At 41.1% G+C, this 16,722-nt stretch overlaps 1 protein-coding gene across 1 annotated transcript; it reads right to left on the bottom strand.

The window, feature by feature from the left end:
- Positions 1-127: 127 nt before the first annotated feature.
- Positions 128-8,816, bottom strand: LOC130439079 (uncharacterized). Its single transcript, XM_056771503.1, has 2 exons — positions 8,516-8,816; positions 128-6,459 (listed from the first exon to the last, which is right to left on the bottom strand). The coding sequence occupies exon 2, from the start codon at positions 6,368-6,370 to the stop codon at positions 728-730; it is 5,643 nt and encodes a 1,880-aa protein (XP_056627481.1). The 5' UTR covers positions 6,371-6,459; positions 8,516-8,816; the 3' UTR covers positions 128-727.
- Between the last annotated feature and the right edge of the window lie 7,906 nt (positions 8,817-16,722).

Raw genomic sequence — 16,722 nt, 5'->3', positions numbered from 1 at the left:
ACCTTTAGTCGGATGTGATTCTATGGATAAAATAATAATGCAATGTAGACCATACTAAAATGCTTGTTAATTATTTTATTGGAATGGTTCTTCTTTTGAAGCAAACTCCCTTTATTGTTTTAATCACTCCAAAAAAATGTTTCTCCTAAAGTGATGCAAACAACATTTGCCAATGTTCAATATGGCACAAAGTAAAAAATTATCTCTTTATTAAACACTTCAACAAATTAGTGTTTGCTTTAAAGAGTAAGAGAGCTACAGTAGCGTATTGCCTAACTTTAATAAAAATGAAACATTTACAATCTCCTTCTTATATTAACAATGAACAGCATACATACAAAAACAAATCTAGTTGGACTATATTGCAAGTTTTGATGGCACATGATGCACTCTTAAAACAAAAAGGGACTTCATGATGCTATAGAAGAATGATTTTTGGCTGAACGGTTCCATAAAAAATCTTTAACATCCAACTTTCTGTTTCACAAAAGGTTCTTTGTAGTTGGAACGCATCATCTGGATTATAAAAATAAAAAAATGCTATTTATGACCTTTAAGTAAATGGTTCTTTGTGGAACCTAAAATGTTTATTTAATGGCATCGTAGTGAAGAACATATTGAAGCACATTTTTTTAAGAGTGTAAAAGCTGTTTTAGTTTAAATTTAATGCAAAGCCCTAAATTCAGCCACAATTAATGTCTGGACCATCCACCGGTCCATAGTGCTTTCATCTCACACTATCAATTTCTTGTTCAGGTGTGTGTTCTTGTGATATATATGCAGGCTCGATGTAAGGATGTACCTCTTGTGTCTGAAAGAAGTCCCCCTGCATTTGTTTCTTGCCAGTTTCAAAGTCATCCAGGTCATCAGGGATATTCATAGATCCTGTGGTCCTGATAATAGATTTCTGTGAAGGTATGGTTGAGAAAGGCACAGGAACAAAGCTATGATATAGCACAAGTGGTGGTGTGTTCATAACCTCCAATGGCGGTCCTTGGCGTATGCCATCCTCGGCAGACTGTATCGGCAATTGCACATAACCTTTGGTTTCTGGGTCGAAGAAAGTTTTTGATTTGACCTGTACTGGCATGTCCACCAGGAAGTACTGTCCTGAATCAGGGTCCTGTAAAAGCTTCCGCTGTGTGATTGGAAAGGACTGTGCTAAAATGTTGGTAGCAGGTGCATAAGTATGTTCAATGGTGTTTTGTGGCAAAGGTAGTGCCTTTGAAGTAGAGTTATGCAATTCACCTGTCAACAACTCAGAATTAACTTCCTCCTCAGTTTGTTCAAAGCTGTTAGACTTGTCTTCATGTTTATCCCTTAAAAATCTATCCAAACTTTGAGTCCTGCGCTCCTGTTTGTTGGGTACATATTTTTCATTGTTTCGACTCATTCGGTCAATGTTATTATTTTTATTACTCTTCTCCAAATGATCAATGTCGTTTGATTGTTTATGTTTTTTCTCAGTGCTGTGGCTCTTTGAATCAACAACTTTGTTGGTTTGTCTGTCTTGACCTTTATTAGAAAGGTGTCTTAACTGTTTCTCACTTCTTTGTGTTTTAGGCTCAAGTGTGTCCTCAAGATAATGTTCGCTGTGTTGACTGCTGTGTCTGTAACCGCTGATTGACCTGCGTTCTGATCTGTCACCTTCCGTTTTGTCAGTGCTGTAATGACTCCTCTCATTTTCGTGTCTGATACCTTTTTCACTGCTCCTGCCTCTACACTCATATCTGCTCTTGGCTTCGGATTTATGCATCCTCCTCGTGGTAAGCTTCATGGCACGGCGCATAGCTTTCTCGGTTTTTGGAGGAACAACAGGTGGCTTGTTCTGACCGTGACTGTCTTTTCCGCTGCAGACTGATCCAGATCTTTCACTGGGTGCCTTGGATCCCTCTGTATCTGTCAGTGCAGTGCAGCTGTCCACGCCCTCAGACAAAGTGCTCACAGCAGAACATTGTTCCTCCTCTTCAGACACAGAGACACTTCCAATCGACAACGTTCCCTCCTTGACTGAGGGAGGCTGAGTGGCTAGAGGGGACATGAGATGCAGCGCTGCTGGTTGGTTTGCCTGTGGGCTCTTGTCTGGTATAGAAGACAGGGCAACTTTAGAATGAACACAGTTCTTGAAGCGTTCCAGATTTTCTTCACCATTTCTAGGCTCATTTAAGCTCTCCCTCAGAGACAATGGTTGCGTTGTCTCAGGTAGCTCTGTAAGGGACATATTATTTGATACTTGTGTTAGATTGCGAGCAGACAAGCAGTGTACACATCCTTTTTTCTTCACATCAGTGAGAGGAGACACTACCCTGTTCGAGACATCAGACTCACTTTCATGGTTGCCAAAAGTACAGGAATCCTCCTTCTCATCTAATTTATGAACCTCCAGATTGCTTGTCAAAAGCTCTAGATGTGACTGTGACACCCGTTCTGATTCATGCGATAAGAAAAGTTCCTTTTCCTTTGGATGCAGACTGCTGTGAGGTGTTTGTTTACCGTGTAACGACGATAAGGATGGAGAGTGTTCAAGAATGTCATGTACTGTAATGCTGTCCTTTCTGCTTTGATTTGCATTTATAGCCTCAAAGAACAAATCAACTTTAGTAGGGTTTTCATCATGTTCACCCACAATTATGACTTTTTCTAAATCACAGTTAAGACTTTCTTTTTCGTTTGAAAGTCCAAGAAGCTCACTTATAAACCCTTTCACGTAGTTTTGGCATTGACCTTTGTATTTGTTATAACTGTTTCCTGGCTCCTTTAATTTGTCAGAACCCTCTTCCCTTTTCTCTGTTCCATTTACTTTGCAGTCTTGCATTTCTTGTCTGTTGTTTGTGAGATCACTGACGGTGGTCTTTTGGAAGTCTTGTGTGTCATTGTATTCTCTCTGTGAATCACATTCTGCCTTCCTTTTTTCTGATGCTTTGGATGGACTTTCAAATGTTCTTTTATTCTCTGAATCCATCTCCTTGTTGAAAGATTCACTTTCCGTGGAACTGACTGTGACTTTTGGAATAATTGTTTTATGTTTTGTTTTATGTTTTGGAGACTGGTCATTGGGCCTTTCGTCTTTAGATTTTTCTGAACTAGTATTTCCAGCAAACTCATACATCTGAACATTTTTGCATGGCATCCCACTTTCTTTGTCATATATTTCTTTTAGAGCTGATACATTTCCCTTCACTTGACCTCGATTCTTTGATTGACTTTGACAAAATGTACTGGCTTCTCTACTTTCCATATCCTCAGTCTTGAATGATGTGCCACCTTCACTTTTTAACTCTTTATTTTTCATTGTCTTCTCAGCTACTCTGCTATTACCTTCAGAAGTACTTCTTCCTCTTCTTGGAGGTACCTCAGGTGTATGGAAAAAACATAGTTTCATATTTCCCAACTCTTCCTCACATTGGCCAGAACTATGAATATTTCTACTTTCCAAAAGATTACCTATATTGGTTCCCACCTTTGGATGACCTATATTTTTAGCCAACTCTTTTTCTTGGAGTCTAAAAATATTATTACCGTTGACTTTATATCTGTTACTTTCTTCACTATCATCATATTTGGTTACCACATCCTCTGACATCATTTGAACAGCCTGCTTGTTTGTTTTAAATGCAGATGCATTATTCTGACTTTTTCCATCTTTGGTGTTTGTACCCCTATTTCTTTCAAACATACTTGTCTTTTGTTCATGTTCATTAGTAGATAACTCACAACCAACTCTATTTCTATCCATGACTACAATTTTTTGATTTGAAACAACTTTACTTTTCAATTTTCTTTGCTCTCTATCAGCAATTACTTTCTCTAAAGCCATTTTAGCCCAGTCATATTTATCTATGACAGTGTTGTCTTTCTTGAATGTTACAGTTGTCTTATTCGCCACCTGTTCCATTGACACAAATAATGCTCTTTTTGCATAAATATTTCCTTTCATAGACATGGACTCATTTTTTACTTGTTCTTTTTGAGTTTCTGAATTGCTTATTGATATGAAACTGCTCTGTTTTTCAGTAGTAGTTTCTTCTTTTACATTAGCACTTTCTTTTAATGTTGATGCGCCAATCATTCCTTTATCTTGATGAAAACCTGTGTTATATTGACCCTGTTCTAGCTCTTTGGTTTTTGCCTTTTTGGAATGCCTGGACAATACATTAATAAAATGTTTATCCTTTATAGCCAACAGCACTTTGTCTGCACTTGAACTATTATCATCATCATTGTCATTATCATCATCATCTTTGCTTATAATTCTTTGACTTTTAATGAAGTTGTTCTGTCTTGCCGAAAATAAGTGTTTTGCTCTGTCTTCCTTTCTATTAGATTCTTTCTCTTTGACAGGGAGTTTCTGCATGCTGACTGTTGTGCTAGTTTCTAGCTTGTCCTTATTGTCATCACATTTTGTTGAATTTGCGTATGGGCTTTTTACAGACCTGTTTTTGTAAGCCCTTTCTCTAATTAAACTAAGAATGGGTATTTTTTCCTGCTGCTCTTCATTAACACCTTGAACTAATATATTTAGATTGCTGTGTGTGTCACGATATTTGATGTGCTCAGAATTGATGGCTTTATCTGTGAAAACCTGCGAGCTGGTATTTACCACAGTTTGACAATGTGCTTTGAAATGACTCTCCTCAACACTAGCCTTTCCATACAGCTGTAATGAGGGGTATGCCATCCTGATTGCTAAAGGATTCCTGTTTGATTTTAGAGGTCTGTTTGCTGACCCACCTGATTGAAGCAGACTTAATGCCAAATAGTCATCTGGCACACCTCCTTTAGCATATCCATGAGGAGAACAATTCTGGGTGTCTGCAGATTCTAAGAGAGGAGAGATAATGTTTTTTTGACGAGCAGGTGAAATAGTTGTTGCTTTTGAAACTGGAATTTTAAGCACATCTTTCGAACTGGGTACTTCAGGCAAAGGCAACTCTTTGTTTTGACCTGTCAAATCTAAACCTTTAAACTTGGGTGGGCTATACATGGCCTTAACTCGTTTTCGATTGTCCTTGAGACTAAATAACAAACTTGATGCCATAGATTTGTACACCTCTCGCTTAATCTCAGGTGATGGATGCATCTCTCTCTCCGGAATCCGTGGGACATCCAGAGCAGTAGGTGGGAGCACAGCTTGCAATATCTCTGAGGTTCCTGTGCCTTGTCTCGAGAGTATCACTGGTGTCAACAAATGTGAAATGCTGAAAGGAGTTGAACTTGAGGAGGTCTGGTCCTCTATTGTCTTTACCTCTTTTTCAATTGGCTGGGCACCTTCCTCTCCAGCTTTTGTCCCCTCGTAGACTGGTAAAGTAATTAGAGAGAGTCCCAAAGGAATGGCACTTTTTGCCCTAGTTTTGTTTTTTCGCCAGGGGACACAAGATTCCACCTTTTCTGAATTACATCTCTTTTCGGTGGTAAGCAGAGGAGCCTTGGAGACAATATCATGTTGACCCCACTGTTTCTCTTTCTTTGGTTTTGGTGGTGTACTGGTTGATGTGGATTGTACAGAGTCAGGTTGCACTTTAACCTGATGAGTCTCTGTTTGTTTTGGACAATTCTCAACGTCTTTGTCCTCTGTTGGGGTAACATGTAATTTATAGTGTTCATGTGCAGCTGTTAATTCCTTGTAAAGAGGTGAGTCGTACCATTTGGATTGTCTGTTGCTCAGCATAATCTCTGAAATGTGATCCTGCCCCATATAAAATGTATTTAAATCTCTCCATGACAGGAATGGGCTGAATTCACTATGAAGGAAAACGTTTTTGGAATTTAGTTTTTTCAGTTTGTTGTTTTCATGTTTACACTTAGAGGATTTTCTTGAGGGAATTGATGCATCCTTGCTTGATTTCTTGGCATATCCTTTCTCGTCTGAATAAACTTTATTATTGGCTGAGGAAAACTGTTCCACCGTTATACTGTGATAATCTGAGGAAAGCTCTGAGAGCTCCCTCTTGATACTGAGAAAAGCAGATTTGTCCCATGATTCACCATTTATCATTTTAGTGCATTCACTATTCTTCTTGGCAGAAAACACAGCAAAATGTGATGTGTCCTTGGATGAGGTCTTTTTTGGTCTCCCAAGTGCATCATTTTCTCGATTTAGCAGGTATGAGTGAACTTTATTGACAGCAGAACATGAGCTCTCTTGGGTATTTTTTGAGACTTCCTCCACTCGTGGCTTGTGACAGCTGACTGGGCAAGGGGAGAACTCTGAGTCGTTGTAGATTGCTTCATCTCCAATGCACAGACTCTTGAAAGCTCGATCCGTCAGGCTCACTACCTCCCGGTCTATTTCATCCATAAAACTAGCAAGATAGCGGAGGTGTAGCATGCTTGTTCTGTGGCCTGTATGGAACTTATCCTGGTTGCTCATAATGAATGTCTATGCCTAGTTCCTTCAGTCTGATGCGGAATTACCAGGCATTGTCATCGCATAACAATGTCACATCACATTGTGAAATTCTAAAAAAAAAGATAGTGTGTCAGTTTTGACCAACATTATCAAATAAACAATTTACAGTTTAACTTCATTAGCATCACCCTATATTGCAAATATAATAATTGTGAGATATTATTCAGGCAAGCAAATGACCAAGTTTAACGTGTTGATTGGGCCAAAGTTGCTGTATCTGCCTGGTTGAAGGTATAGAGCAATATTTTGATACTATTGCAGAGCCAACCAACATTGTTAAGGTAATACAGTTGTGCTCAAAAGTTTACATACCTCTGGCAGAATCTGGAAAAGCTGAAACATTTGGAAGAATAAAAGGATTTTTGAAAATTAAGGATTATTTTTTATTTAATCCTGCCCTGAGCAAATTATTTCACTAAAGGAATGTAAACAAAGTTCACACTAAAGAAGAATAACAGAATTTCTCAAAATAGCCCAGGGCAAAAGTTTACATACCCCTGGTTTTTAGTACTGTGTGATGTTACCTAAACAATCAATGACAGTTTTTATGTTTACTCATTGTTGTTTAAGGGTTTCTTGTTGGTCATGAGTCATTAGCATTTAATGTGAGGTGTGTGTAAAACCTCTGAAAATATATTTTTTTACAGCAAAACCATTTTCAGAGGTTTACACCCACCTGACTTTAAATGAATCGTGTTGAGTTTGTGGGCTGCTATTTCTATCTATTGTAATAGTTGTGTATGATTCTCTTGATTGTCCTCAATGTAAAAAGAGGAATCTCAGCATCATATAGTTACTGCTGGACATTAGTCAAATATCCAGAAATGCTGAAAAAGCAAAGATTGTGGAGGACATGGGTGATTGTTTCGAGGATCATTGGATAGTCTAATGACTCATGACAAAAAGTAACACTTAAACAACTTTGACTAAACATAAAAACTGTCATTGATTGTTTAGTTAACATAATACAGTATTAAGAACCAGGGGTATATAAACTATTGCCCTGGGCTATTTCGAGAAATTCTGTTATTATTCTTTAGTGTGTACTTTATGTTAACATTTCTTTAGTGAGATAACTTGCTCAGGGCAGGACTAAATTAAAAATAAACCTTAATTTTCAAAAATAGTCTTATTCTTCCAAATGTTTCAGCTTTTTCCAGATTCTGCAATGGGTTTGTAAAATTTTTGGCACCAACTGTACATTACATTAATAAGAATAAGTCAAAGTAAACATAAAAAAGTATGTATCACACATTTTGACCTTAAATGTTGAAGGTACGTCTGCATATGACTATGTACAGTCAAAAGAGATACACATACACCATGCCAAACACATTATTTTTAGAAGACAGATGTCTGTCTGCCCTTTCACATAACCCTTAGCAAACAAAAGGATATTTAGAATATATTTATGACTATACCATGTTGTGTTAATCTTATCAAATAAAAAAAAACAATAGGATTTATTAACCAGTGTACAAGAGATACAAAAAAATTCCACTATGTGATATAGTGGTAATAAAACTATTCATAATTGACCTCAATAATTATTTAGAGAACACAATTATCATTTGTGATTTTTTACATTGCAGCTTTTGTGATATGTGGGTGGGTCAGGAATAACTCATTGCCCCATATTTATCCTCTGACACGTATCCATTAACCAGCACCCATCACAGCAAATAACTAACAAAATAGAAATGTGTGGCAATATTAGACATTTTTGTTTACATCCTGATTTATCATGTTAATTTAAAATAGTTTATATGCTGAGCAAGGATCAATCTCTATAAAGATAAATTTATGAGCATACAGTAAGTGGCCAAGAATGTTTGGATAGCACAACATGTTTCCACTGCTGATTATTCCATATCAACTTGCAGTTGTGGTAAATTTCTCAAATCTGTTATTTTATTTATGATACAGTATGGCGATAACGCCCTGTCTAACCTCAACGAAATAGACACTCTGAATTTTTGCATTACTTTTTATAGGAAAATATTGTTTACATTACAGTATGGATATTACAAACACAGCTGCTGTCATAACATCAAGCGCATTTGTTGAATGATTTAATATGAAGCATAATTATTTTATATTCCTTACCTTTTTAAAAGTTCTGTATTGAGTCCCAAGACAAATCCAGAAGTCAAAAGTTTAATAAATCCTGTATATTGCAGTACATTTCCCACAGGTCACTTTTTGAAGATGTCCGAATAAAAACACAATGACCCAGTCCTTTAGTTAAAAAAAGACAAAAGTTCATGGTACAAATCCATGTTCATATGTTCGCTTACAAAACTGAACAACACCAACAAAATAGCTGCCGGTAAGGCCAGAGTTGTCACACAGGAAGGAGTTAGCCATACAACTCTCTGGTGTCTAGTGAGCGACAGGTGAAATAGAAATGGTCATCTACTATTTTGGTACTAGAAGCATGAACACCACAGCTCTCTATACCTCTCAGAACCTACAGACTGCAACAACGTTTCATGTTACCACAGCAGCGTTTTTTTTTACTTCTTTGGATACATGAGACAATGCAGTATGGTAGTTGGGAGGACAAGTCGTTTGCCTCTCTCAAACAGGGGAGGCAAATATAGCACCTTGCATCAGACCGCAGGAGTGTCACCAAACCTAAAGTGCAGAATGAGTGGTAAATGGAATCTGATTACCATGACAGACTTGACCTGCTTATCACTCATGCTGTCACAGTTGTTAAGCAGATTCTCTTTCTAGTACGTCTGGGCCTGCAGTTGGTCAAGCTAAATGAGGAAGCAGATTTGTTTTAACAGAAACAGTGGAAATGATACAGGAAGTTATCGATTGAAGTGATGGAAGTATCTCATCAAAGCTCAACAATGTTTAGATTGGAATCAGATTTTAAAATCCTTTTTGGAAATGAATAATAAACCATTGCAGCCTTTAATATTGTTTTGAATGTCTTGTGTAGTTTGTGGTTTTAACCTAAGTAGGCTTGTACATTTCCTTCTTCATTATGTACTGTAATTTAGGTTATCATGTAGCTTTAATGATAGTGTGTGGTGCTTGCTTGACACCAAGGTTCAAAATAAACTGATGAAATGCGGAATTATTGAGTGCAATTTTCTCAATGAAATGTGTACTCATTGGCCATGTTCTACGTAACCTAAACTGAACCTTGAGTGATTTAAGTCACTCTATTTGGAGCAACTCTATTAAATAAAGTAATACAGTGCCTTTCTTCTTGTGACACCTTTCATATCTCAGCTTATCTGTCACATGTCAAAACAAAACCTGTTTCAACACTGTATCAGGCCAGACTTTGAAGACGACTATCAAGAAGAAAAAGCGTGTAAGTTAATACTTGAAATATTTATGATAATTTGCATTATGCTTAGTATTCAGAATTGCATTCATGGTAACATTTACAACAGAATATTGTCTTTTTTATACATTTGTGCAAACTAATACAGCCGTTTTATTCATATATTTCAAAACTAAAGCAAGTAGGAGTGCTAAAAAGTCAAAAATCTATTGTCCTCTTGTGTCCTGTTGTCAGCCATTGTTGTTTTGGTTATCTTTAGCCTAAACCTGCAATAGACTGAACCTTTAATATGCATTTTGTCACCGTTTTCACAAATTTTCATTTTTGTTCACAGAAGCATGACACATGACAGTATAATTTTTAATAACGTACACTTTGAAACACATTTTCAAAGGTTTGCGTTTTCAGGCTCACATATGTCATTGCTGTGTGAAACAAAACACAGATTGTTACTGTATGTCCAGTTTATACATTTCATTCAGATGCATTACCTCAGGCACAAGTAAACAGTAGATTATGCTCTGTCCACAAAACACCATGTGTTTTTCCTGTATGTTATTTCTGTATCTCAAGCCATGTGATCATATGGGGAAGTCCCTCCCTAAAAATATTTTTAGGTATAAGACTCTCTGCCTGTGTCAGCAGTCAGAAAACTGGGTTGAACTAGACTGCATTTTCCTTTCACTGTCCACTACATGGCCACCTCAAAAGTATGAGAGAAGGAGAGATCATACACGTTCTTATCCTTAGCAACGCAGTCTCACTGTTTCCAAAAAGCTCTCATGTCCACTTTACCCTCTTATTCCAACTGAGCAGTCAAGGCTATAATAGGACAACTGGAGCGTCAAGAGTCTTTACCTCTCAGGGGGAAGTCATTGTTGTGGCAGAGAGGAGCATGGTCTATTTGAGGTGATGGGCGTCCACACATGGACTGGCAGTAAAGCAGACACGCTAGCTATCATTTATTGCTTGGGAATGGAGAATGCTTAACCATCATGGCATCCACTTAATGCTGGCATGTCTTAGTCACAAGCTCCCGCTGCCCACAGAATGCCCTGGCTACCAATGGTGATGGCTCAGCTGGTGGATCAGAAATTCATGTTATTGTTATTGCCATCCTGGATACAAGGGGGGTGAATGGCAACTAAAGGCAATAATTTTGTTTCCCTAACATTTAACCGTACATTTAAATGTACACAATAGGCCTTAGGGTACAATAATGTACTCAAAAAGGTGGTATATTTTGTGTTTTGTATACAGTACCTGTAAAGCTACAAAGAGCAACCTTTAAAGGGATAGTTAACCCAACTTACTCACCCTTAAGTTTTCCAAACCTGTATAAATGCATTTGTTCTGTTGAAGACAAAGAAAGATATTTGGGAGAATGTTAGCAACTGTCTGTTCTGAGGCTGTCATGATTCTCAATGTGAGACATGGCGTGAGAACCCAATTGCAGGCAGACACGGACGGTATAGATGGAACAAGGGTGTTTTATTAAACATAAAACATGAACAAAACTAAACAAGCAAAACAAAACCCACGGGGGGGGGAAAACAGACAGGATGAAATATAAACTTTGACAGGAAACACTGACTAACTAAACTACGCAAACAAACACTGGGATACAAACACTAAACTAAGACTTACTAGATACGGGGAACAGGAACACGAGCAGCATACAGCTTACAGAGCATAACATCAAACAGCATAAACACATTCAATGCACGAGCAACGAGACAAAGAAACATGAGGAGTCTTTATAGGGGAGGTAATTAACACTAACTATGAAACAGGAGGGTTGGGAAATGACGCGACTTGAGGAGAGTATGGAAGACCGCAAGGGTCAAAAATATCTCTCCTCACATGAAACAGAGGATTCTGTATGATTCCACCTCAAAACCAAGAAATACCTGACAAGGAGAGGTGGAACCATGACAGAACCCCCGCCTTAAGGAGCAGCACCCTGATGCTCCTCAAAGGCACGAACAAGACAAGGCAGACTGGGACAAAGACAAGACCAAACAAAACATGGAGAACAAGACTAGGGGCAGACAGGCAAGTACAATCAGGGGATTAGGGTGACTCAATAAAAATAACAAACAAGGGAGGGGGGGTGGGGGCAGACAAGAAAACATGGGAAGTCCAGAAGGGGCAGGGCTGGGTGGGGAAGTTCCAGCCCTTGGGGACGCGCCAGAGCGCGGTGCCCCAGGGGACTTGACATGGGAAGTCCTGGGGGGAACTGCTCTTGTCCCCTGCAGGACTGCTGGGCTGGACCATGGCTGGGCAGCCGGACTTGACGGCGGCTGGGCAGCCGGACTTGACGGCGGCTGGGCAGCCGGACTTGACGGCGGCTGGGCAGCCGGACTTGACGGCGGCTGGGCAGCCGGACTTGACGGTCTCTTCTGGACCGGGCTTGGTGCCGGTGGCTGGACCGGGCTTGACTCTGGCGGCTGGGCAGCGACCTCTGGCGGCTGGGCGGCGACCTCTGGCGGCTGGGCGGCGACCTCTGGCGGCTGGGCGGCGACCTCTGGCAGCTGCTGGGCCGGGCTCGGTGCCGGACGGACCGTCACCTTCCCACAGCGCCCCCCCAAAAAATATTTGGGGTTTGACACCACCGGACTCGGGACCACAGGACTCGGGACCACAGGACTCGGGACCACAGGACTCGGGACCACAGGACTCGGGACCACAGGACTCGGGACCACAGGACCCGGGACCACAGGACTCGGGACCACAGGACCCGGGACCACAGGACTCGGGAACACAGGACTCGGGACCACAGGACTCGGGAAGGAGGTTTCCCGCGACGTCGCCCCCAAGTCTCTAACCACCCACCCAACTCGGACTCCACCAGAAGAACCGGCGGCCATGGAGCTCGAGCCAGAGGGTACTGAGTCCCCCAGGGCAGCGGCGGCCAGGACGAGACCCTCCGCAGCGCTCGACCGTGGGGTGAAAGTCCCATGTGGAACCTCACCCCCGGGATCGCTCCGGTTGGTCACGTACCTGACCATGTCCGCAAACCCTAAGGGAGCCAGCAGCCTCTTCTCCGACGGTGTGAGGCGCCGGGTGAGGCAGCAGTTGAAGATCGTCTTCAACTCCGCCTCACCAAACTCGGTCACCTCTGCCACCGCCGAGAATGCCCTGGCGAACTCCCGGTCACCGTAACTCCCCTGGCGGAATCCAAGCAGCAAGTGGGCTTGGCGAGACCGCAAGGACGACGTCGTACCGTCCATGCTGCCTACTGGGTTCGATTTTGGCTCGTGCATTCTGTCATGATTCTCAATGTGAGACATGGCGTGAGAACCCAATTGCAGGCAGACACGGACGGTATAGATGGAACAAGGGTGTTTTATTAAACATAAAACATGAACAAAACTAAACAAGCAAAACAAAACCCACGGGGGGGAAAACAGACAGGATGAAATATAAACTTTGAAAGGAAACACTGACTAACTAAACTACGTAAAACAAACACTGGGATACAAACACTAAACTAAGACTTACTAGATACGGGGAACAGGAACACGACTAGCATACAGCTTACAGAGCATAACATCAAACAGCATAAACACATTCAATGCACGAGCAACGAGACAAAGAAACATAAGGAGTCTTTATAGGGGAGGTAATAAACACTAACTATGAAACAGGAGGGTTGGGCAATGACGCGACTTGAGGAGAGTATGGAAGACCGCAAGGGTCAAAAATATCTCTCCTCACATGAAACAGAGGATTCTGTATGATTCCACCTCAAAACCAAGAAATACCTGACAAGGAGAGGTAGAACCATGACAGAGGCATAACACAAAAGAAGATACTGTATTTTGAGGAATTTCAGAAAAAAGTTCTGGGGCACCTTTTGGGTACGATTTATTGTTTTTTTACTACTTTTCTTTTCTACTATGGCATGCAACACATATAAACATTCTTCCATATATCCTTTTATGTATGTTCAACCAACGAACAAAATTCATAAATTCAAACTAGAGAGTGAGTTATTCGTGACAGAAACTTTAGTTTGGGCGAACTATCCCTTTAAGGGTACCACCTCAGCTTCAGTAAACAGTACAGTTTTGGCGAGACGCCCATTATCTTACCAGCGTCGCCAGGGTAACCCACGCAATCAACCCCTCACACCTCCCTACCGGGAGACTTTCGGGGGTTGGTGAGCAGGAGCGTTCCCAGCACATATCGGGAGTTACTGGACGAGGTGGAACGGGCTGAGGCGGCGGACACCTCTGCAAGGGTGAACGGACCCGTGGCCCCCTCTTCGTCGGATGAGCCCCAGAGGAGAGGCTTGGCCGGGCCCGAACCCCGGATATGGCTAGCCGGCTCCATCGTACACCCACCCGACCCACGGATATGCTGACGAGGATGGTACGGGTCAATGGTAAGCCAGTCGAAGCTATGCTGGATTCCGGTAGTGCGGTGACCCTGGTCAGGTCCATGGTGGTTTGAGCCCGGCTACGAGGAAAGATGTCCATACCACTCGGGTGTGTGTACGGAGACTTCCAAAGGGTTCCAGCCCGGAGAGTCAACGTCACAGCATGGCCTGGCTCCTGGTCGCTAGATGTTGGCATAGTACCCGACCTACCAGCACCTGTGTTCCTGGGAACAGATTGGCCGGCGTTCAACCGGCTCTTAACTCAGAGGTCGCAGCTGGCTGGAGAGGGGAGCCGCCGACGAAGGCGACGTCCGTCGAGACCCAAAGACACCTATCCCATACTGAGTACCACAGGGAGCGCGCGAGAGGGTGAGTACGGCGGTCAAGCCTCTGAAGAGTGTTCTAATTTGTGTCTCCAGGTGACCATGGGTGAGAGAACAAAAGGAGGTCAAAAGCGTAGAAACCGACAACGGAAATGCTGACCACCCAGACCAGGAAGTTCGCCAAAACGCCACGCACCCTCTCCCACACGACGTGGTACCGGACGGTCTTGTCTACAGCGCTGTGCAGAGACGAGGATAGGAAAATCACTCAGGAGGCTCTCTAGTCAGGGAACTCCCCCCCAACTCCCCAACAGCCACTTAACACCCCGGATAGACATACACACAGTACCAGGACGACGCTTTGGGGGGGGGAGTGTAGCGAGACGGCCATTATCTTATCAGCGTCTCCAGGGTAACCCACGCAATCAACTCCTCACACCTGCCGGTCGTCAGCACCTGCAGCTCGTTCCCGGGCCATATAAAGGCGGGAGAGAGGAACGAGTCAGAGGGGCTACAACTCCGCATGTTTACACACATGGCTAGTAACTGTCAGGATTGCTCACGGAGCCCCTGAGGCCGTGCTTTTGAAAATTTCCCCATTGCACTTTAAAATAAACTGCCCTCTGTGGACTTATTGCACTACCCTGTGGTTGTTTCGTGATTTGCCCGTTACAACAGTTTTGAAGTTTTTGACAATGTAGAGCACACAAAACCATAATGCTGCCATGTTGACAACACAGACACAAATACATGCCACGAAAGTATATGCAACTGGAATCAAGATAAACAAATCGGCATGTCATATCTAAAAACAGCAATGTAAAACGGTTCTGTAATGCAACTTTAGGTTTCTGTGATACTGCCATTCTGTTAAGCAATGGCATTGCTACATTAAGCCTAAAAACATATCTGGTTACAAACAAATGTGTCCACTAATAAAGATTTCATCAAACCTTGTTATTTCCATACCATCACATGAGAAAAACTACAGATGGGATCTCACAAATCTCTTAGATATACAAACATTGTCCTGGTACTAGTTATATTTGTTGTGCTTGCTATACAATATTGATGCTTTAATAAAATAAAATAAAATGATCAAGCAAAAGATAGCATGGGTCAGAGCTGATATGAATAGAAGTTATGTAATAATCCTCTAACATAACATATCATTTCTCTAACACCAGTGCTAAGTCCTGTTAAATTTAAAAGATTATAACTTTGATTAAAAAAGCACATGTGGCTCTACCAGAGTTTTTCCATGTCTTAAGTAATACTGTATTTTTAATGAAAATGTAAATCTGCTTAAAGGAACATGGTTCAGCCAAAAATGGTCCCCATTGACTTGACAATAGTCATTTTTATTCCTACTCTGTGTAAACTTTTGGGGATGTACTCTTCCTTTAAATGAAGACCTAAGTTTAGAGACCTTGGACATGTCTGTGTTAAGATCCCAACAGCAGGAAGAAGGGAATGGAACGACTCTGAAAACCAATATTTATGTTAAACATTGATATTTGTTTGAATTTTTTTGAAACAAAATTAAATATAAATTGCTGGCACCGGCAATCTAGTCAAGCCCCTTAAGAGTGAGTCAGCATTCTTTCCAGCGAAACACTTTGTTATTTGTTTGTGGAAAGACAACCTGTTAATGGTCATCACTCTGCTCTCTTCAGTCTTTTAAGTATTTACCAAAACTACTCTCCTTCATTGTCAAAAATACAGCAGACCTATATAAAAGCCATTTGAACAAGTGAACAATCCTTTGACCTGCATGATGACATTTTGAAGATCTACTGGTTATAGATTCTGGGTGCATTTGATTCTGTGGTCTAGAAGTGCATGCAATAGCAGAAATGATATCGCATCAGGAATCCTAGTTAGTGAGCTTTGGTTTCAAAACAAATTTGTGCAAATGTTTTCATATGCTTTGCAGCGGGACTTGGTATGGTGGCTTGTTCTAAGCTCAAAGGTGAAAGTAACAGACAACAACATATAGTGTAAAATTTGGGTAGCAATACTATCTGATTGATACTATCTAATAAACTAAAATACTATCTGACTATCTGAAATTAACTAATATAGGGCATAAGGAGTGGTGCTCTGCATATCTTAAACAAAGTTTAAAATCAGAATTATGGATTTCATTGTCCGTTTATAGTGGTAGTAAATCCACAGACTAATGCGTTTTATTGAATTTTTGTATTTTCACTTAACGGAAAGAGCATTAAAGAGCTGCAGGCGTATCTACTTGATCTTATCTAGAAACCATTTTAGTGTGCATACAGGAAATGAAATC

The sequence above is a fragment of the Triplophysa dalaica genome, chromosome 17 (genome assembly GCF_015846415.1).
Source record: "Triplophysa dalaica isolate WHDGS20190420 chromosome 17, ASM1584641v1, whole genome shotgun sequence".
Lineage (NCBI taxonomy): Eukaryota > Metazoa > Chordata > Actinopteri > Cypriniformes > Nemacheilidae > Triplophysa > Triplophysa dalaica.
This window is presented reverse-complemented; position numbering and strand designations above follow the sequence as displayed.